General features: G+C 43.3%; 1 protein-coding gene across 2 annotated transcripts in view; it reads left to right on the forward strand.

The window, feature by feature from the left end:
* PPHLN1 (periphilin 1) overlaps positions 1-21,328 on the forward strand; it is a 116,026-nt gene extending 94,698 nt beyond the window's left edge. For both annotated transcript variants that reach the window (XM_026648754.2, XM_026648755.2), the window contains exon 10: positions 20,358-21,328. In XM_026648754.2, the coding sequence (XP_026504539.1) occupies positions 20,358-20,567 (210 nt within the window). In that variant the 3' untranslated portion in view covers positions 20,568-21,328. The remainder of the gene's footprint in view (positions 1-20,357) is intronic.
* Positions 21,329-24,110: the final 2,782 nt, after the last annotated feature.

The following is a 24,110-nucleotide window of genomic DNA, read 5'->3' on the forward strand; positions in this document are numbered from 1 at the left end:
TTACCTTACTTAACAGATCTGCCCCTGCCTATGTCCAGAGTCATAACTTCAGTGACAAAATTGATGATTGGTTTTGCTGCTTTTTATTGCTGTTGGCCCTCCAGAACCAACACAGCTAAAGTTGAGAGAGCTGTAGTACGGGCAGTGTGACAGGCCTGCTCCGTGGGCTGCTATAGAAGGCTATATAGAACAAGGCCTTACCTCCTCCCCACCTTCTTTGGGCAATATGTGGCCCCAGGGATCATAGAATCATAGAACTGGAAGGGAACTCGAGAGGTCATCTAGTCCAGTCCCCTGCATTCAAGGCAGGACTAAATATTAGCTATACCATCCCTGATACGTGTTTGTCCAACCTGCTCTTAAAAAATCCCCGATGATGGAGATTCCACAACCTCCCTAGGCAATTTATTCCAGTGCTTAACCACTCTGACAGGAAGTTTTTCTTAATGTCCAACCTAAACTGCCCTTGCTGCAATTTAAGCCCATTGCTTCTTGTCCTATCCTCAGAGGTGAAGAAGAACAATTTTTCTCCCTCCTCCTTGTAACAACCTTTTATGTGCTTGAAAACTGTTATCATGTCCCCTCTCAGTCTTCTCTTCTCCAGACTAAACAAACCCAATTCTTTCAATCTTCCCTCATAGGTCATGTTTTCTAGACCTTTAATCATTTTTGTTGCCTTTGTCTGGACTTTCTCCAATTTGTCCACATCTTTCCTGAAATGTGGCACCCAGAACTGGACACAATACTCCAGTTGAGGCCTAATCAGCATGGAGTAGAGCAGAAGAATTACTTCTCACGTCTTGCTTACAATACTCCTGCTAATACATCCCAGAAGGATGTTCGCTTTTTTTGCAACAGTGTTACACTGTTGACTCATATTTAGCTTGTGATCCACTATGACCTGTAGAATCCCTTTCCACAGTACTCCTTCCTAGGCAGTCATTTCCCATGTTGTATGTGTGCAACTGATTGTTCCTTCCCAAGTGGAGTACTTTGCATTTGTCCTTATTGAATTTCATCCTATTTACTGCAGACCATTTCTCCAGTTTGTCCAGATCATTTTGAATTTTAATCTTATCCCTCAAAGCACTTGCAACCCCTCCCTGCTTGGTATCATCCACAAACTTTATAAGTGTACTCTCTCTATGCCATTATCTAAATCATTGATGGAAGATATTGAACAGAACCGGACCCAGAACCGATTACTGCAGGACCCCACTCGTTATGCCCTTCAGCATGACTGTGAACCACTGATAACTACTCTCTGGGAATGATTTTCCAACCAGTTACGCACCCACCTTATAGTAGCTGCATCTAGGTTGTATGTCCCTAGTTTGTTTATGACAAGGTCATGCGAGACAGTATCAAAAGCCTTATGAAAGTCAATATATACCACATCTACCGCTTCCCCCCTATCCACAAGGCTTGTTACCCTGTCAAAGAAAGCTCTCAGGTTGGTTTGACATGACTTGTTCTTGACAAATCCATATGACTGTTACTTATCACCTCATTATCTTCTAGGTGTTTGTAAATTGATTTCTTAATTATTTGCTTTACTATCTTTCCGGGTACAGAAGTTAAGCTGACTGGTCTGTAATTCCCTGGGTGGTCCTTATTTCCTTTTTTATAGATTGGCACTATATTTGCCCTTTTCCAGTCTTCTGGAATGTTTCCTGTCTTCCATGACTTTTCAAAGATAATTGCTAATGGCTCAGATATCTCCTCAGTCATCTCCTTGAGTATTCTAGGATGCATTTAATCAGGCCCTGGTGATTTGAAAACATCTAACTTGTCTAAGTAATTTTTGACTTGTTTTTTCCCTATTTTAGACTCTGATCCTACCTCATTTTTACTGGCATTCACTATGTTAGACTATATTAGATCATGCAAGGACAAGTCTGTGCTACCTCAAGAGCAGGGACTGTCACTGTGACAGCCTTTGCATGGTGTGCAAAGCTGAGGAGGCTTACTGTGGGCTCCCATCTACCTGTGCACAGTTACAAGAGCGAGTCACAATGTGGTCCTGACTTCCAATCAGCTCCACTTATGCAAACCCAGTGAATTCACTAGAACTGCACAGGGTGCCACCAAAGCATAATTTGAAAACATAGTGTCCAGGTGCAATTGACAGCCTAATCTGAATATAATGCTGTTGCATGAGTGCAACTGAATGCATGGTTTGGTCTGCATATCCTTTCTTACTGATGATGGTACACAAAATGGAAAGAATCCAGCTTGATTCTCGTGGTCCATGCTGAGTGTGCAAGTATTCCAGTTTAAAAATATATATATGTGTGTGTGTGTGTGTGTGTGTGTGTGTGTGTGTGTGTGTGTAAATAAACAAACCTGTAAACTGAGCACAGAAATCAGTGAGAGACAATAAGCATGGAAACCCAAATGTGACACTTTTAGCGAGTCACTTTTCAGAGTAGAGACATACTTATTAAACAGATGAGGGCAGGGTTTGGGACTGTAATTAACATTTTTATTTTTATTTTTATCATGGAGTATATGCCAAGCAAAACAACTAACTCTAAGCAATTTCTAAGGTGTTGTCACCTTAGGTATCTAAATGCCAAGTATTATACACTTTTTAAAATAATTATTACATTTTAGAAAATCTGTTAAACCAGCGATCTACAAATATTCCATTAAATTAAATAAAAGGGGACCAGAATTGTAATTGAGTGCAAGTAACGTTCTTCTTTTACATTTCTTCAATAAGAAAAGCAGAGATTAACATAAAATAATTAGATATTATACAGCAGATTAGTTCATTTGTTTCTCTGTTTGCATTTCAATGAATGTGTAATTGCTCTATAAACACATTGATTAATGGGTATGAAAATTACCATACAAATCCAAAGCTAAATTGTTAGTACATATTAAAGAAAGGGAATATAGTATATGGTTATTGTTTAATTTAAAATTTTGTAGATGGTATAGTGCATAAGTGTTAAGTGTGTTGCGTGTTTATTAATCTAGCTTTTTAGAACCAGGAAAAGTAATTCATTTTAGGTAGAAAAACAATGTCAAAATGTAGTTGATCATTTGAATTGCATACATATAATATAATGATAATTCTAAACATATTGCTTGTTTTTTCCCCACTGTGGATCTCTACATTAAATATTTTCACATGAACATGAAAATACAGTTTCTATGAGTGAAATGATAATTAAATGGCACCTCTGGTAATGGGAATTTCTATGTTTTTTTCTCTTGCAAGAAGGAATATACCAAGTAGTCCATTGCAGGTGAGCTATCCGGGTCAATTTAAATTAGGTTAATGTTGTGTTTTGCAGGGCTGTGAAAAGTCTGGGGGAGGATCAGGGGGGGAAATGTGGATTGAGAGGCTGGGTTGATACACATTTTGAATTTCTGTATCACTGAGGTATTTACAGGAACATGACATTGAAAAACATTGTATTCTAATTTAAATGAATAAATAGTTGCCTGATTTGTTAGAATTTAAATTTGCAATTATAAAGTAGGAATTTGTACGTTGAGTCAGGACTGTGAATAAAGGTTAACATTTTCAGACACGAGTACCTAAAGTTAGACACCAAAACCAGCCGTCTGGTTTGTAGAGGGTTGTGGATGTTCAGCATCTCTGAAAATCAGGTCACTTTTTTTCTAGGTGTCCGCCTAAGAGTAAAAAATAAAATGAACTGGTCAGCTTTATTCTGGCAGAGCATCCACTTTATTATAGTTAAGGTTGAGCATTGCGTTCGGTTTAACAGTTGACTGTAAGGGTACATTTAAGGTGTAACAGTAGCATGGGAAGCCATACCCACGCTAGCTTAAATCTAGCTAGTGTGAGTAACAGTACCAATGAGGACATGGACCCCACACGGGCTAGCCACCCGAGTATGTACCAAGGGTCCCCAGTGGGCTTGTACTTGGACAGCTAACCTGCACTGAAGCCCCGTACTACCATGTGCACTGCTATTGTTATTGGTGCTAGCTAGATTAAAGCTAGCATGGGTATGCCTACCCACACTACAACTAATATCAGTGCAGACGTACCCTAAGTGCTCTAAAATCTGCATGCTCAGATAGTCTTGAGATTTGCTGGGCTTCAGAGGGGAGGGGGTACTAGATAGTGCTAGTGGTCCAAATTTGGGACCATTTGTGGAAGGGGTTCCCCTTTAGGAGATACCACTCCTTTAAAAACAAATCCAATATTTTATAAAATCAACTCATTCATCGATACTTTTGTACTTTTGGTAAATGTGCCCTGAGTAGTACAGCTACTTTAGAAGGGACTCTGGCTATTTTCTGAAAGGTAATAAAATTACACATACTGTATGTGACAAGGTGGGTCAGTAATATCTTTTATTGGACCAACTTCTGTTGATGAGACAAGCTTTCAAGCTACACAGAGCTCTTCTTCAGATCTGGGAAGAGTACTAAGAGTGTCATAGCTAAATACAGTGTCCAACAGAAAGTTTAGCATAAGGAGTTAGCACATAAAGGGACCATTCAAGTTTGTATGTGCTAACCACTTATGCTAAACTATCTGTTCGATTTTGTATTTAGCTGTGACACTCTTAGTACCTTTCCCAGACCTGAAGAAGAGCTCTGTGTATCTCGAAAGCTTGTCTTTCTCACCAACAGAAACTGGTCCAATAAAAAATATTACCACACCTTCCTTATCTCTCTCATATCCTGGGACCGACACAGTTACAACAACACTGGATACATACTGTATGCACATTTGTGGGAATGAATTCTGGGTATCTTGCAACTTCCATGTGAGCCAGGATTGGGGAGAGTTGGAAGGTCCTTGACCCGCAGGGGAGCGGTTTGAAAGCCCCTCCCTCCCCCGCCCTTGACTTGTGAGCTGGGATCCCCTGTGGATGGACAGCTGAGAGCAGACATGCTTGGTGCATGGCACAGGCTCACAAAGACTGACCCTGGGAAGAGGGAATGAAAACACCCATGGAGATAATGGAGCAGTTCACATATTTTAGAGCTATTGTTTCAGGCTGCATTCATCTCCATGGGGTGTTGTCATTTAGCTGAGACTTCACACCTCTCTGAGTCTCCCATACTGCAGATGAATGTGTGGAATCCCTTCACTACCCACTAGGGTAGGGACTCTACATCTCCACTTTCCTGCCACTTCCTGCCTGCAGCTTGCACTTGCACTCCTCATAGCTCTGCCACCTTTCCATCTCCCCATGGCCCTCCATACTTCCTAGGGGCATGAAGTGGTAAGGAGGAGGACTGGAACCAGTGAGGCACGGGGTGCTTCGAGCAATGGGCATGCTGGAGGAATTGGAGCAGTGGGGGGTGGGGGTTGAGTGATTGGGGAGACTATCAGAGGTTTGGAGCAATGCAGGCTTCTGTTGGAACTGTGCAGGGAAGAACGGAGTGGAAAGGAGGAGGTCAGAGCTGTACCGGGGGGATGTTGGGGAACTTCAGTTCTGTCTTCCAAAAGCCCCCCATCCATCAGTCATCAGACTCCCCTTTTCCCCCACGTCTGTCACTCTCTTCAAAAATTATGCTCACTGAGTCCAGGCTGGTCCCCACACTGTTCCTCATCCTTTCCTCAGCTCCTTAGCCTGCCAGTACTTGTCTCTCTGTCGGGAGGAGGATTGAGGAGGTAGAACCAGGCTGTGGGGGACAAACAGACACAGGAGATGCAGAGGCAGTGAAGGTACCAACATGCAGCCAGTGCATTCTGTGGCTGGAGGAATTATTGCCAAGGAGCCAAAGGCAGTGGAGAGGGAGAGCTGGGCTGTGGTACATCGGGGTGATGAGAAATTATTTTTTTTAAAGCCAAGGAAATTAAATGCCCAAGCACTTTAACTCTGAATTAAGGTTGCCTAGTGGTGCCCCATGCTCTTCCAGAATGTGGAGAGTGGCTAATTTAAACCTCTGAAAACTGGGAAATACCAAATGAAGGTAAACACCACCCCTGCATAACAACCTTATTGCTGCCTTCTTGAAATGATGCCTCAGCATGATAATTACACATACTGTACGCAATGTAGTTGTAGCTGTGTTGATCCCAGGATATTAGAGAAATCAGGTGGTAATAGCTTATATTGGACCAACTTCTGTTGGTGAGAGAGGCAAGCTTTTAAACAGTGAGGGCATGTTTACATTATGGACCCTACAGCGGCCCAGCTATAACATTGCAACTACAGCAATGGGGAAGGGTTTTTTTCCTTGGATGTGGGAACTCCACTTCCCCAAGCAACGGTAGCTAGTTGCATCTATACCATGGGTTACATTAGCTTAACTACGGCGCTCAACTATGTGAATTTTTTCATACCCCTGAGCAATGTAGCTAGATCATTCAAAATTTTCAATGTAGACCAGGACTCAGTCTACACAGACCACCTCAGATTTGCTAAATGTTACCTCCCCTTCACCCTTGCCCTGGGGAGTCCTTCTGAGACATTGCTTTCACTGAGGCCAGGTCTACATTGCAGACCTATATCTGTATAAGTATGTCGCTTTGGGGTGTGAAAAATCCATACCCCGAGTGACGTAGTTATACCCACCTAACCCTTTGTATAGACCGCTACGTCAACGAGAGAGCTTCTCCTGTCGACATAATTACCGCCTCTCTGGGAGGTAGATTAACCATGCTGACTGGAGAAGCGCTCTCATCGGCATAGGAACATCTTCACTAAAGCGCTGCAGCACTATACATGAAGACAAGCCCTCACTCCAAGCTCCAAAGACCGTTGTCATGTATGTGACCATACTGCTGAAAATCCACATGACAAGATGATCTCTGTGCACTACTACTGACACAACCTACAGAGCTCAGCACTGAAATGAGGCATATTTGATCCTTGAAAGTATATGTGCACGTTTTGCCATATCACAGTAACAGCTCTGCCAAGCTGCTCCAACTAATTGTTCCACCTTCAACACAGCTACACCTAACATAGGGTATGTCTACACTACGAAATTAAGTCGAATTTATAGAAGCCGGTTTTATAGAAATCGGTTGTATACAGCCGATTGTGTGTGTCCCCACATAAAATGCTCTAAGTGCATTAGTTCGGCGGACCGCGTCCACAGTACCGAGGCTAGCGTCGACTTCCGGCGCATTGCACTATGGGTAGCTATCCCACAGTTCCCGCAGTCTCCGCCGCCCATTGGAATTCTGGGTTGAGACCCCAATGCCCGGATGATGCAAAACAGTGCCGCGGGGGGTTCTGGGTACCTGTCGTCAGGCCCCTCCCCCTCCGTCACAGCAACGGCAGACAATAGATTCGCGCCTTTTTACCTGGGTTACCTGTGCAGACAACATACCACGGCAAACATGGAGCCCGCTCAGCTCAACTCACCGTCACCATATGTCATCTAGGTGCCGGCAGACGTGGGACTGCATTGCTACACAGCAGCAGCAGCTAACTGCCTTTTGGCGGTAGACGGTGCAGCATGACTGGTAGCCTTCATTGGCGATCTGGGTGCCGGCAGCCGTGGGCCTGGCAGCCGTAGGGCTGCATTGCACCAGCCCTTGCCTTTTGCCTTTTGGCAGTAGCTGGTTTATTACGACTGATAACCGTCCTCGTCGGACAGCAGTGGCTGTCGATCATGGGCACCTGGGCAGACAATGATGGTTATCAGTCGTAGTATACTATTTTCTGCCAAGCACTCAGTTTACTGCTAAGCACCCAGAAGAGGCCGAGGGCGATCTGGGTGCTGGCAGACATGGGGCTGGCAGACGTGGGTCTAGATTGCTACACAGCAACAACCTCTTGCCTTGATGATGATGGTTATCAGTCGTAGTATGCGAAGTATGGGGCACCATTGCTACACAGCAGCAACCCCTTGCCTTTTGGTCAGTAGATAGTATCTTACGACTGGTATCCATCGATGTCATACTGCAGTGGGTATCAGATTGTGCAATAGACCTGAAAGCTAACTGCCAAGCGCCCAGTATTTGCTGCCAAGCACCCAGAAAATGCCGAGGGCTATCAGTCATGCTGCACCGTCGTCTTAAGATGTAAAAAATAGATTTATTCTGTATTCATTTGCTTCCCCCCTCCCTCCTGCTAAACCCTGGCTTTTGAGTTCAATCTTTGGGGGGGGGGGGGCCATTCTGTGTGACAGTTGTTTGTGTTTCTCCCTGATGCACAGCCACCTTTCTTGATTTTAATTCCCTGTACCTGTATGCCATGTCGTCACTCGCCCCTCCCTCCCTCCCTCCCTCCCTCCCTCCCCTAGTCCGTCAGATACTAGTTTCGCGCCTTTTTTCATACCAGGCGCCATAGCTAGCACTGGGATCATGGAGCCCGCTCAGATCACCGCGGCAATTATGAGCACTATGAACACCACGCGCATTGTCCTGGAGTATATGCACAGCCAGGACATGCCAAAGCAAAACCGGAACCAGCCGAGGAGGTGGCGATTAGAGCGCGGCGATGAGAGTGATGAGGAAATGGACATGGACCTAGACCTCTCACAAGGCAGAGGCCCCAGCAATGTGGAACTCATGGTGTTCCTGGGGCAGGTTGATGCCGTGGAACGCCGATTCTGGGCCCGGGAAACAAGCACAGACTGGTGGGACTGCATCGTGCTGCAGGTGTGGGACGATTCCCAGTGGCTGCGAAACTTTCGCATGCGTAAGGGCACTTTCATGGAACTTTGTGACTTGCTTTCCCCTGCCCTGAAGCGCCAGAATACCAGGATGAGAGCAGCCCTCACAGTGGAGAAGCGAGTGGCGATAGCCCTGTGGAAGCTTGCAACGCCAGACAGCTACCGGTCAGTCGGGAATCAATTTGGAGTGGGCAAATCTACTGTGGGGGCTGCTGTGATCCAAGTTGCCAGGGCAATGAGAGACCTGGTGATATGAAGGGTAGTGACTCTGGGAAACGTGCAGGCCATAGTGGATGGCTTTGCTGCAATGGGATTCCCAAACTGTGGTGGGGCGATAGACGGAACCCATATCCCTATCTTGGCACCGGCGCACCAAGCCACCGAGTACATAAACCGCAAGGGGTACTTTTCAATGCTGCTGCAAGCCCTGGTGGATCACAAGGGACGTTTCACCGACATCAACGTGGGCTGGCCGGGAAGGGTACATGATGCTCGCGTCTTCAGGCAGTCTGCTCTGTTTAGAAAGCTGGAGGAAGGGACTTTCTTCCCGGACCAGAAAATAACCGTTGGGGATGTTGAAATGCCTATCGTGATCCTTGGGGACCCAGCCTACCCCTTAATGCCATGGCTCATGAAGCCGTACACAGGCAGCCTGGACAGGAGTCAGGACCTGTTCAACTACAGGCTGAGCAAGTGCCGAATGGTGGTGGAATGTGCATTTGGGCGTTTAAAAGCGCGCTGGCGCAGCTTACTGACTCGCTCAGACCTTAGCTAAAAGAATATCCCCATTGTTATTGCTGCTTGCTGTGCGCTCCACAATATCTGTGAGAGTAAGGGGGAGACATTTATGGCGGGGTGGGAGGTAGAGGCAAATCGCCTGGCCGCTGATTACGCGCAGCCAGACACCAGGGCGGTTAGAGCAGCACAGCATGGCGCTGTGCGCATCAGAGAAGCTTTGAAAAACAGTTTTGTGACTGGCCAGGCTACGGAGTGAAACTTCTGTTTGTTTCTCCTTGATGAACCCTCCGCCCCTCCCCCCCCCACCCGGTTAACTCTACTTCCCTGTAAACCAACCACCCCACCCTCCCCTACCCTCCCCCCTTCACGCACCAGTTGCAGAGGCAATAAAGTCATCGTTACTTCACATTCATGCATTCTTTATTAATTCATCACACAACTAGGGGGATAATTGGAAAGGTAGCCCGGGATGGGTGGGGGAGGAGGGAAGGAAAAGGACACACTGCAATTTAAAACTTTAAAACTTATTGCTATGGAAATCATCTAGGGTGGAGTGAGTGGGTGGCCGAAGGCCCCCCCACCGTGTTCTTGGGCGTCTGGGTGAGGAGGCAATGGGACTTGGGGAGGATGGCTGTTGGTTACACAGGGGCTGTAGCGGCGGTCTCTGCTCCTGCTGGCTTTCCTGCAGCTCAACCATACGCTGCAGCATGTCAGTTTGATGCTCCAGCAGCCGGAGCATCGACTCTTGCCTTCTGTGTGCAAGCTGACGCCACCTCTCATCTTCAGCCCGCGATTCAGCACGCCACTTCTGCTCTTCTGCCCACGATTCAGCCCGCCACCTCTCCTCTCGGTCATATTGGGCTTTTCTAAAATCAGCCATTGACTGCCTCCACGCATTCTGATGGGCTCTGTCAGCGTGGGAGGCAGTCTGTAATTCTGTGAACATTTCATCACGTGTCCTTCGCTTTCGGTTTCGAATCTTCAGTAGCCTCTGTGAAGGAGACACATTTGCAGCTGGTGGAGGAGAAGGGGAGAGGTGGTTAAAAAAGATACATTTTAGAGAACAATGGGTACACTCTTTCACGTTAAGTTTTGCTGTTCACATAAAACAGCACATGTGCTTTCGTTACAAGGTCGCATTTTTCCTCTTATATTGAGAGTCTCCTGGTTTGGTATGAGAGATCACTCATGCAGTGCCAGGACACAGATTTCAGCTTGCAGGCAGCCATGGTAAGACATACAGTCTTTTGGCTTTTTTAACCTTCTTAACATGTGGGGATGGTTTCAAACAGTACTGCCCTCATTTCCCATACCAAGCACCCGTTTGGTTGGCCATTTAAAATGGGTTTGCAATGTAAAAGGAGGGGCTGCGGTTTCAGGGTTAACATGCAGCACAAACCCAACTAATTCCCCTCCCCCCCACACCCAATTCTCTGGGATGATCACTTCACCCCTCCCCCCCACCGCGTGGCTAACAGTGGGGAATATTTCTGTTCAGCAGAGCAGGAAGGGGCACCTCTGAATGTCCCCTTAATAAAATTGCCCCATTTCAACCAGGTGACCGTGAATGATATCACTCTCCTGAGGATAACAAAGAGCGATAAGGAATGGATGTTGTCTGCATGCCAGCAAACACCGGGACCATACGCTGCCATGCTTTGTTATGCAATGATTCCAGACTACGTGCTACTGGCCTGGCGTGGTAAAGTGTCCTACCATGGCGGACGGGATAAGGCAGCCCTCCCCAGAAACCTTTTGCAAAGGCTTTGGGAGTACATCCAGGAGAGTTTTCTGGAGATGTCCCTGGAGGATTTCCGCTCCATCCCCATACACGTTAACAGACTTCTCCAGTAGCTGTACTGGCCGCGATTGCCAGGGCAAATTAATCATTAATCATTAAACACGTTTGCTTTTAAAACATGTGTAATATTTACAAAGGTACACTCACCGGAGGTCCCCTGTGTGCCCCCAGGGTCTTGGGTGAGTTCGGGGGTTACTGGTTCCAGGTCCAGGGTGATAAACATATCCTGGCTGTTGGGGAAACCGGTTTCTCCGCTTCCTTGCTGCTGTGAGCTATCTACATTATCTCCATCCTCATCTTCCTCGTCCCCCGAACCCGCTTCCCTGTGTGTTTCTCCATTGAGGGACTCATAGCACACGGTTGGGGTAGTGGTGGCTGCACCCCCTAGAATGGCATGCAGCTCCGCGTAGAAGCGGCATGTTTGTGGCTCAGCCCCGGACCTTCCGTTTGCCTCTCTGGCTTTGTGGTAGGCTTCCCTTAGCTCCTTAATTTTCACGCGGCACTGCTGTGTGTCCCTGTTATGGCCTCTGTCCTTCATGGCCTTGGAGACCTTTTCTAATATTTTGCCATTTCGTTTACTGCTTCGGAGTTCGGCCAGCACTGATTCATCTCCCCATATGGCGAGCAGATCCCGAACCTCCCGTTCTGTCCATGCTGGAGCTCTTTTGCGATCCTGGGACTCCATCACGGTCACCTGTGCTCTCCACGCTCAGCAAACAGGAAATGAAATTCAAACGTTCGCGGGGCTTTTCCTGTCTACCTGGCCAGTGCATCTGAGTTGAGAGTGCTGTCCAGAGCGGTCACAATGAAGCACTATGGGATAGCTCCCGGAGGCCAATAACGTCGATTTCCGTCCACACTAACCCAATTCCGACCCCATAAGGCCGATTTTATCGCTAATCCCCTCGTCGGAGGTGGATTAAAGAAACCGGTTTAAAGGGCCCTTTAAGTCGAAAGAAAGGGCTTCGTCGTATGAACGTGTCCAGGCTAAATTCGATTTAATGCGACTAAAGTCGACCTAAACTCGTAGTGTAGACCAGGCCATAGTGGACAGATGCAGATAAATGCTGGAATTCAAATCTGTGTACCACAGTGCAAACAATGGCACATTCTTTCTCATGTCTACTCATTATGGCACCCTCCTTACAGAACCATTCCAAATGGCTATTGTCAGCTACAGTGGGCTGAGTTAAGATCGCGATGCTGGGGTAGAGTATACCTTAACTTCGTATTTCCTGGTTTTCAGAGATTTAACTGCAGCTGCTCTCCACATTCTGGAAGGGCATAAGGCACCACTGGGCAACCTTAACTCTGTGTTAATGACGTTTTGGGCCATTTAATCTAGAATCACATTATCAGATGCCCTGGCCACCTTCCAGAAGCTACTGGATTCTAACAAACTGAACTCACCTAATAGTTCACAGCTCCATCCGCTATCAGCTCTTCAATACCCACTGAGTTGTATCCACCCTCTGACCAAGTCCCTCTCTCTAGTTATCAGTGGCTTTGCCCATTCCCCTTCTCTTTTAAGCTTATAGACACTTCTGTTACTTTCTTATCATTTCATAAAAGGCTGAACAAGAACCTTGTGTTCTCCTTACTTCCCTTTTAACTTTTTAGAATAACTTTTTCTTGTTCTGATGCTAACTTTGACTTGCCTGTATACCCCAATCACCTTCTACACATTGGCCAGAGTAAGCACAATATGTATTACCTTACATCCCAAAACATTTCACTGAAAGAATATTACAATTACAAAGTCAATTTCTCAAAAGTTGGGAAATGTCTGAATAACATTTGCCTGCTCAATCTTCATTTGGCCACCTTGTGTGTATGCATTCTGATACATTAATTGCATGATCACACACTATTTAAAGGTGTGATGTTAAATCATGTTAGTTAACACATTCTAAGTAGCATGTTTGAGAAGTCTAGGATGGAAAAGGCAGCATATACTTTAACACATACTCGGTTAAGCCTAGGCTCTGTGCTTGGCTTTAGCTTAGCCATCTAAATGTGTTAAAAGGCAGTGTGTCTTGCCTACACTAAGACCTGGTCTACACAGAGAGTTTATACAGTTATAACTATTGGTTGGAATTGTGAACTTTTAATCAAAATAGTTATATCAATACAACCAGTGTGGACTCAGTTATACTAGTATAAAGGTGCCTTATACTGGTTTAGGTTATTATTCCCATTCCTGTATGAGAATAGCTATACTTGTATAAAACACCTTTATGCTGATATAACTGCATCCAAACTAGTGGGTTGTAGCACTTTAAATATACGTGTATGATTAAACAGTATATTTTTTGTGTATAGACAAGCTCTGAAGGTGTTAGCTAACAACTTCCAACATTACATCTTTAAACCCTAGTCTAGACATGGCTGAAGTGTTTGAACAGTGTCTACCACAGTGTGTGTCGGGGGGAAGCGGGTGGGGGGGGGGACAATGGATGGAAATCACAGTTGGGGCCTCTTATCTTACTGTAAGATAAGAAAAGAAGCTAAAATGTCTAAAGGAGGAGAATAATTAAAAATGAAACATATTAGTTGTTCTATGAAAACTCCTGGGGTGAGGATTGTGTTGGCTTTAAGGATCTTTTCAAACAGGACTTGAACTCAGGTCGTGTCCCAGAAGAGAAGGACCTAGATAACCCAGAATTTTCTTAGGAATTGTACAGCTGTTTCCACTCCTCCTTCATATGTTTGTTAAAACACTACAAATTCTTTCCGTTATGCCTGTGATATAGTCAGGTCAGAGAATAATAATATGTTATGGCCTGGGTAAATGATCACCCTGTGGCGTTAGCTGTTTTCAGGATTCCCTGACATATATATCAAACAGTATAATAATGCTGCTGCTATGATTCTCTTTCTTGTTTTTGAATATAGGGATACTATAACTTCTTTCCCCACACAAGGAATCATTTTTAATGTCCACTTCCAGATGTTTAGGGATGAGCTTTTCAGTGGCCTCAGCTCAGAATGAATATAAACCAGAATTCCAAGGATATAGATATTTCTATCTCCGAGTTGGGTCTCAAGTGCTTCCAATTTTCCCTCCAGCAAAGAATGGTTTTTCATAAGTGATTTTCCATGTTTGGAATCTCTTCTGCAGTTCCTTTGTTCAGACTCCACGTGGCCTATTCTCTGCTCATTTCCCAGAAATTGACTTTCTTCTCTGCTGAGATGAATTTTTGAAGAGTCAGTCTTTGTATTCGGGGCCAGCATCTTGTCTTTTAAAGAGTTCTGAGTCCTTCTGCAAGAATTTCAGAGGCGCAGGCCGGCACCACTGCAGTCTGTTGCTGTGCAGAGCTCCATAACTCATCTGTGTCTGGTCTCTGCATACCTTTGTAAAGAAGAATAGATTGGGTTCTTATTTTCATCCGTTTGTTGAGAGCAAAATGTTGTGTTTAAGTTGCTTTAACTGTTCCTCTCTGTTCTTACAGCCTGTTGGCACCAGGCTGCACCCTCTCCCCACATCACTGTTTTCTGTTCGTAGAGTAACCTGGTGTTTGTTCTTATACAGTTTGTGGCTTTTGAAATAGTTTGCCACAGTAAGTATCCCAAAAAGCATGCATCTCTGCTATGAGCCTATTTAGCCTACTGATTATGGTGTCAGTGCAGCAACATCTGAGATTTCATGCTTGGTGGTGATAAAAATGGTTCTCCTGATTTTTTCATTTTCATTTTTTTTCCTTGAAGCCCTTGTAAGGAAAATATGTTTCAGTTGACTCTTAGCATGACAAAATCTGCCCAAATGTTTTTTTTTTTGGTTCTGCATGGTGTGTGGAAAAATAAGGTTTAGAATGAAATGCAAGTCAGTAATGTGAAGTTCTCTGGAAGACCAATTATATGTAGATTAGACCTACTTTATTTCACATATTTCTTTTTGGTGCAGTCCAGTACAAAAGGCCTTTCAGAAGAACATGTCTCTGTATTCTTTACTAGTGTGGTTAACATCAGTTCTTTGGTTGACATAATCACATCTACAATATTATAAAAGGCTTTGTGAAGACTATCAATTACCAGGTTATTTTACCTGTTCATTCACACATCCCCAGTCTGAGTACTTCAAACGTGATAAAACAGAACAAATAAAAGTGTGATAAGAAAAATTGTGTTAAGCTATTTTCCCCCAGTACCTAATGACTGGGGCGGGGGGTGGGGGGGGAGTTCCTATAAAGATGGTAAAAGCAGACTGAAAGCACTTGAAAAGCAGGAGTTATTCAAAGCCAAAAACCATCTGTCTATCATATGGTTAATCAGATACAGGGTTATTTTTCTGAACGGTTCTTTTCTTGGAAAAGAATCTGTCAGGAAATAGTCACCAAAGTTAGCTCTGCTTTGAAGTTCTCTTAGCCAGACCTAGAATCCTAGGGCTGTGAAAATCCTCCGAATATGAGAGTCTTAAACTCTTCTGCTGTTGTAGAGCAATGAACATCTTAAGTACCCAAAGCAGTATGCTGAAAAAATACTCATACCTTATCTGAGAAAATACCATGTGAACACTGTTTTCCTGATTTTTTTTTTAAGAGATTTTGCTTGAAATAGTTTTGGGCTACATTGTCTGTTTTGTTTACGTCTGTTTTAATCTTTTGAGAAAATAAAAGTAAAGAATCATTATTTGCAGGAAGAGTTGTCCCAAATACTGTTTGAAAATAGCGATCTCATTTTTGCCTATTCTAAAATGTACCATCAAAAATATTTATTGTGTTGTCTGGCTTTACATAAAGTACCATAATCACTGACATTACTTCTGAACCTCATCTGTGCTTGCAAAATGCCCAAAGATCTTCTTTCCCACCTCCCACACGGCTGTTATGGCTTTGTCCTCCTTGCTACATTTTGACCAGCCCTAGGTCATGTCTACACTATGGGCACTAAAGCGGCATAGCTACAGTGCTGCTGTAGTGTCCTAGTGTAGACGCTTTCTACAACTACGGAAGGGTTTTTTTTCCATCAGTGTAGATAATCCACCTCCTTGAGTTGTGGTAGCTATGTTAACGTAAGAATTCTTTCATTGCCTCACCACATCTACACCAGGGGTTAGGTCGACTTAACTGTGGTGATCATTGGTGTGAATTTTTCACACCCGGGGCCACTGTAACCATGTCAGCCTAACTTTTAAGTGTAGTCCAGGTGTCAGTAAAATTGGGCTCTTCCCAGTATAGGATTATTTTACTTTGTTAATTGTGTCTACAATTCATAGACAGATTTGGGAAGAATGTGTATATATGTCTCAGTAAGAACTAAATCTTACCACGGGTGTGGTTTCATGCCTTAAAAGATCATCCTTGGACAAAGATCACAACTTCTGATTACTTGTGTTTGTTTTGTTTTTCTTCTAAAGAATGTGCAGAGAAATAAAACTAGGCTGTCATCACATAAAAGTCCAGTACATTTTATAAAAGGAAATTGGCCAGTGGTGTGTGAAAATGACTGGTGTTAACCACTTGATAGAGGAAGAACCTCTGCCACATTCCCGTTTGGGTAGGGTGCATGAGATGACTATCGTTGCCCCTTTTCAACCTGAGCATCTAGGCAAAGTTCGCAACCCTGAGGATGATCTAGTTCAGGGGTGGCCAACCTGTGGCTCCGGAGCCACTTGCGGCTCTTCAGAAGTTAATATGCGGCTCCTTGTATAGGCACTGACTCCAGAGCTGGAACTACAGGTGCCAACTTTCCAATGTGCCAGGGGTGCTCACTGCTCAACCCCTGGCTTTGCCAGAGGCCCTGCCCCCACTCCACTCCTTCCCATGCCCTCCCCTCAGCCTGCCATGCCCTCATTCCTCCCCCGCCCCCGTGAGCCTCCTGCACACCATGAAACAGCTGATTGGGAGATGTGGGGAGGGAAGGGGAGACGCTGATCAGAAGGGCTGCCGGTGGGTGGGAGGCACTGGGAATGGGGGAGGGCTGATGGGGGGCTAGTGATGTATTACTGTGGCTCTTTGGCAATGTACATTGGTAAATTCTGGCTCCTTCTCATGCTCAGGTTGGCCACCCCTGATCTAGCTAGAAGTAGAAACTGATGGAGTCTGGTATTTTCTTTGATGCACACTTGTTTCTTTACAAGGAATCTACAAAGTCCTGTGTCTCTGAACACAGAAGACACAAAGAACAAAAGGAGTAGTTTCTAAGGCCTGGTCTACACTAACCCCCCAAGTCGAAGTAAGGTACGCAACTTCAGCTACGTGAATAACGTAGCTGAAGTCGACATACGTTACTTCGAACTTACCGCGGTTCAGACGCGGTCCACACGCGGCAGGCAGACTCCCCCGTCGACTCCGCGGTACTCCTCTCGTTGAGCTGGAGTACCGCAGTCGACGGCGAGCACTTCCTGGTTCGATTTATCGTGTCCAGACCAGACGCGATAAATCGAACCCGGAACTTCGATTGCCAGCCGTCGAACTACCCGGTAAGTATAGACCAGCCCTTAGTGTACAGCCTCCAAGACTCTTTAGCCAACACTAGACCCAAAAGTGCTCTGTCGAGCTTTTATCAGGGTCACACTCTGCTTACAGGCTCCTGTTTGGCTTTCTTGCTTCTTCTTTTCTCTCTGTTTTTGTCTGTTCTCAGTTTCTCTGTGATCTCTCTCTTCCCTCACATACATTCCTACCCAGAACAATGCTCATTGAAAAGTTCCTAGACAGGAACACATACCTTTTTTTAGCAATTTCTCTTAATATCCCAAAGTTACACCCTGGTTTATATCTTTTAACATTTCTTCTTCCTTATGCAAGACAAGCAATGATCTCAAGTTGCAGTGGGGGAGGTCTAGGTTGGATAGTAGGAAACACTATTTCACTAGGAGAGTGGTGAAGCACTGGAATGGGTTACCTAGGGAGGTGGTGGAATCTCCATCCCTAGAGGTTTTTAAGGCCCGGCTTGACAAAGCCTTGGCTGGGATGATTTAATTGGTGTTGGTCCTGCTTTGAGCAGGGGATTGGACTGGATGACCTCCTGAGGTCTCTTCCAACCCTAATATTCTATGATTCTACACAAACAGACCAAGGTGGAGTCTTATGCTTTCAGTTATTTTAATTGAAAGGTCAGTTCACACCTGTCAATCTCAATGGGGTTTTAACTCAACCTATAACAAGGTTTCACTCAGCTCATAACAATATCCTTGGGTGGGAAAAGAACTTAAGAGAGTTAGGTGACTACTCCCTTGAGTGAAGGAATTGAAATGCCCCTAAACTTTGTGGGATTGCTGTAACATTTCTGTGAAGCACTGAATAGGCATGCTTTTGCTAGCAAAATTATAAAATGTTCTGCATCTTTGACACTATGAATCATAACCTGTACCAAACTAACAGAATAGATTAGACAGTCATCTAAACAGAATAAATAGACCTCTTCATGGTACAAGAAAGTAAGGCAAGTGTAGCAGTACATTTTTTACTGGACCAAATTCAGGCAGATAAATAACTTTTTGTAAGTACATTATATCCAGTGGGCTTTTCATAAAAAAAAAAGTTCTTGTTGCTATACTGTGACTGGCAAGTTTTATGTTGAAAGTATGTAATATTTGAAAAAGTGATCAAAATTGAGATTTGTAGGAAGTCGTCACAGGCTACGTAGGCACTGTATTGTAAATCAAAATAAGTCTCACAATGCCCTTATGTGAGGTGCTGGATGGGGGCACCACCTTATCATACTACATGCACTGGGAAGACAGAGTAGTTGTCTAGGCGTTTTCACATGCTATGCTTAGTTTCTTTTCTTGGGAAAACCCAATACATCTGCCAGCCAATGGAGGCAGTGTGATCCAGTGGTTAAAACAGTGTTGAGACACAGGTCTGGTCTACACTTAAAATTTAGGTCGACATAGCTACAGTGCTCAGGGGTGTGAAAAATGCATACCCCTGAACATTGACCTAACCCATGGTGTAGGCACAGCTAGGTCAGTGGAAGAATGCTTCTGTTGACCTAGTTCCTATTGCTCAGGGAGGTGGAAAGAAACCCTTTTGTTGCTGTCATCTGCACCTACACTACAGGGTTACAGCGCCTAGCTATGGCACCATAATATAGACATGGCTACACTTTGACTTGCAGGACCTTGAGCATTTACATCTGTGCCTTAACTTATCCATCTGTAACATGGGTATAATGTCTGTCTCAAAGACATTATTGTGCAGTTTAATTATTTATTTTGACTTACAGTAGTGCCTGTTCTTAGCTCTTAGATTGTAAGCTCTTTGGTGCAGGGATCATCTTTTTCTTTCATATTTGTAAAGTGCCTGGCACAGTGGGACCTAGGGCTTCTAGGTACTAAGGTGCAAATAATACATAATAGGGGCATTTAAATTTCAAATGTAAATTAAAAAATCAGCAGATGGGACTGCAAGTACAAGTGAAAAGAATGGGAGCAGAAAGGGGGTTAACATATCAAAGAAGTTATACCAGGTGGTCAGACAGTTTCCCTTTTCCTGCATGTAGAAGTCCTGCATACTTCCACTTCAACCTCTTTGCAGCAGTTAATGTAGCGTTTTCTTCTTTCTTACCCTTCCCCCACTCCCACTTGGGCTCAGTTACTTTGCATCCTCTGAGGTGCAACCTCTGGCTGATGTCAATTCTAAACTGAGCTCTCCCTTATGAAGTTACATTGTACTGGGGTAGAGCTGCCAATAGCATCAAACCTATAGAGCTGCTTTGAAGCTCTGTACAGGAAATTGATCTGGCTTTGCCATTATGGGTGATTTGAAATCTCCAAAAAACATAATAAAAATATATTTTCTGAAATATTTAGTATGTGTCATCTTCAAAGTGTTATCAGAAGATCAACTAACTAATCATTACCTTTAAATAAAAATTAATGAGATGGGCACAGATGACGAGGTAAAACCCAGATTTTATTACAAGCAAAAGTGTTAAATGCATTTAGTGTTTGCTCATCTCTCTTTACTCAGATATTTTATTCAAGGTGGGTGCATTACAAGAGAAATTCTTTTCCTCCCCAAGTTCTATTTTTCAGAAATTTCCTTCATTAAGAATTATGTTTTGTGTCAAAGTAGTACTGAACTAGCTACCTTTGCCCTTGTTACATTACAGCAGGCCTGCAGGGGAGTAAACATTTATAGCAGGCTTAACAAATAAGATTTGTGTTGAATCTATCATTCATTGTTCATCAATTGGTTTTGGTGGTGTAATGTTACTTTAACCTTATTTGGGGTGGGGGAAATGATGCTGCTTATGTAAATATCCTTGCATTTAATCAGTTTCTCAAATGTATTGCTTCTAGGTTTACAGACAAGACTGTGAAACCTTTGGCATGGTAGTGAAGATGCTGATTGATAAAGATCCTTCATTAGAAAAGTCCATTCAGTTTGCCCTGAGACAAAATTTGCATGAGATAGGTGAGCGATGCATTGAAGAACTTAAACATTTCATTGCTGAATATGATGCTGCCAATCAAGAGTTAGCAGAGTCCTTTAAAGAGGGTGCATATTAAGAACAAAAATATGCTTTTAGATTTTCCATATTGTATATGCCGTTAATATATAAATATGCTTTTTGTGGAGAAGAGGAATACTTGCTGGAGATTTGAACCCAAGGCCCATGTTCCTTCGTAGTAGCTGACTATAGATTGTTCATTGCCCAGGTCATTTAATTGTGTTCTTCTAGTGTGTATTTGTTTTGTGACATTTATTCCTTTGAAAAGGATACATGTTTCAATAATGATGTAAAGTGACAAACTACTTTTGAAAGCCTTTACACAATTACCTAGAAAAAAAGATTTGCTCCATGTATGTATACTTTTGTTTCAATGTTTAGAAGTGTAAGTAAGCACTGTATTTTTATTAAAATAACAAGAAGCAGTTCTTCATTCCTCAGCTTATATTCAAAAACATGGATGTTCTCTTGTTTATACATGCTATAGAAAAACTTGCAAGGTTGTTCATGACCATAGTTTACTTTTATCATTTATTTTTGGCATGTGGTTTTAAAGTTCAGGTCCATTCTGAAAAATGACATCTGGGGATTCCTTATTTGACTCAGTGACTACCAGAACAATTTGCTCACTTGACAAGGGAAGTGATGTCTTTTCTCATTTTAGCCCTTCAAACTCTACTTAATATCCTAAAGACAAGCTGGGTTGTTTTCTTCTTATGTATCATCAGTATCAAACTGGTTTGGTAGGCTGAATTCGGCTTTCAGTTACATCTGTGCAGCTGAGGGCAGAATTTTCCCTGTGGTTTAAACTTAGTTAACAGTTCTGTTTGATACTTAGAGCAATACAGGGCTAACTAGAGTTTTTAAAAAAAGTGAAAAAAATAATTGTGACAGAAGAAAAGCAGATCCACTGGGCAACAGAGTACTAAAAAAAGCAAAAAAACATAAGTGAAATTTCTGAAAAGTGATTAAGATCAGTTTGTGGTACCTTGTTAAAATTAAGAGGCTGCATCTTCATTTTTAAAAAGAGATTGGCATATTAGAAACATTCCACCTTAGACAGTTACAAAATTTGTAAGACATATTACACAGAGGTTAGTAGATGCAGAGCTAAGCTCCTTGTATCTATCTGTATTATATAACATGTTTGAAACAAAATGAAAAGAGCTAATGACTCTAAAATAGACCACTTCTATGACATGTAGGCTGCTCCACCTAACAGAAATACGGTGAGCCCCATTCTGCAGACAGTCATGTGTAGTATCATTAACTTCATTGGGACTACTTACAGGGGAGTAAACTAATGCATGGTAATCATTTTGTATGTAGAAGTTGGTGTGTACTCATACCCACCATTACCGTTCTCCACAATGGGTTGCACCTTTCTGATATAGGAATTCAATAAACATGTCTACATCAGACTCCAGCTATGGATCTGGTTTGTTTTAGTGTCAGTGCCTTTGCTTTAGACTGACTCTTCCGTGATAACAAATTTATTCAACGCACTTCACTATTCATACAAAAACTGAAACTGTTTGAGAAATGGCTGAGTCTTTCCTCACCAATTATGTTTTCAGCGTTTGAAAAATTCTGTCATTATTAGCTACGAGTACTCTCGTAGCAACATCAGTGTTAAACATAAGTTTGTACTCATGGTTAGAACTCTTAAGGTTATAAGCACTGAAAAAAAATTAGGAATATTTGTTTAATAATAATACATTATGAGGAATACATACTGTTCTCATCAAGAATGCCCGTTATTACTGTACTTCAATTTCAGTATTCTTCATTAAGGAATATTTTCCTAATGCTTAATTTGCAAAAAATAGTCTATAAAATTAAATAATATTGTGAGCACATGCTTTATTTTATGAAAATCTGTTTTACATAAATCAACTGTTTCTCAACTCAGATTAAATCTCAGTGATAGCAACAAAGAACTCCTATTGTACAACTTAATGTGTTTTTTCTAGAATTGGTATTACTATAAAGTTTGCTAACCTGAAATTCACATTGAATGCTAGGTTGCTCTTTCCTCTCCCCGCCCACCCCCCCAACCCCCACCCCCGGTTTTGTGCTTGTTTCAAGACTTAATGCTTAAAACCCTTTGTGTGTTTTAGCTATTCACAATGTTGATGTAAGTGAGAAATTAATGTCCCTGCAAATCCAGTAAATTTAAAGCAAGAAAATGGGCCTCTTCTGCTATGCATACAAATATACACAGAAGTGTGCGCACTTGTTTTGAGTTTTGTATAGTGAAAACACAGTAGGGTTGTCTTTTGCACTGAGGAATTTGCATTGTAGACACAGGTGGGTGGGGACTAATTGGGAGATGGTGTTGGGGCAAGGAGATTATTGGTGGAAGTGGACCGAATCTGCACTGGATAAGGTGTAGGTCTACTCTGGCTTCACCCATAGCACGTGAACAGGTGAGCTAGTTAAAGCAAAACTTGTTTCTAGCATTCATGAATGTGCATATACCCTTAAAATATGGGAGCACAGTGTAAATGCAGTGCTGTCTGCCTGAAGGTGTAGACAGCCTGAAACAATAGGTTTGAGAGGGTAGGAACTGATCTGTTAATCTCAGTGGGTTGTCAGCTTTAAATTTCAGTTACAATTTAAACGGTTAAACGTGTCACTGCAGATTATTTTCATCTTGTGTATGGATCAACGGCCTGTGCAGTGAAATGGAATGCACCAGAGAGCTTATGGTTTGAAGATATGGCCCCTTCTCTCGGTTGTCCAAGCCTAATTTTATTTTTCCTCAGAGAATAGTGCAGGGCAGCTACCACATATCCCATTCGCCATCAGAGACTCAAAGTCCAGGCGTCCTCTAGGATAAGGGTACACGCTCCACTTTGTGCCAGTGCAGCCTATCTGCACTAGGCGGTCTGCACCAGTTGTAACTAAAGGAATATCACTTTCTCCAATACAAGTTTACGTAGGGCTTGTTTATATTAAGAAGGAATACTGTCCCCATTTGCTTGACCTGTAAATACCAGTGATTAGACACTAAGTAACTTTGTTGTTGGGGCGGGGGAAGGTAACAGAACCAGTTTTTAAATTAAAATAACCATGATGCATTGGCCACCCTCAGCATGATATGCAAAACATCACTTATTTGTCAATCAAGGGATGTTGCATAAGTTACCTTAGGGCTAGTGTGGTAAGCCCCTTTCAGTGGGTAATTCTCATACCCGCTCACAAGCAGTCCTCCCCCTCCCCCCTGAAGAGGAGGACGAGTATCATTCTTCATCCTCTTCTGATAATTGGAATGTTTCACCTGCTTACCCGTTGGGGGTATTTTTTATAACCTGTATATATTTGGAAGTAAGTCAGACATAGGGGGTAAATATAGGCATGTTAGTTCAAAAGCCCCTAATTGGTACCACTGGGCCTGGCCTCATTAATTTTATACATATAGACAAACTGCTTGGCCTCCAGGGCCCTATGACCATATCCTAAATCAAAACATTCCTCAGCTTTGGTTTCCAGGGTTAGATCATCTTCAGCCCAGGATGCACCTATTATGCAAAAGTATTCACAGCAATGTATACATATTGTTGAACCAGACTCTTCTCCACATCTGTCTCTGGGTGAA

The sequence above is a fragment of the Terrapene carolina genome, unplaced genomic scaffold (genome assembly GCF_002925995.2).
Source record: "Terrapene carolina triunguis isolate 2854851 unplaced genomic scaffold, T_m_triunguis-2.0 Scaffold68, whole genome shotgun sequence".
NCBI classification, from domain to species: Eukaryota; Metazoa; Chordata; order Testudines; family Emydidae; genus Terrapene; species Terrapene triunguis.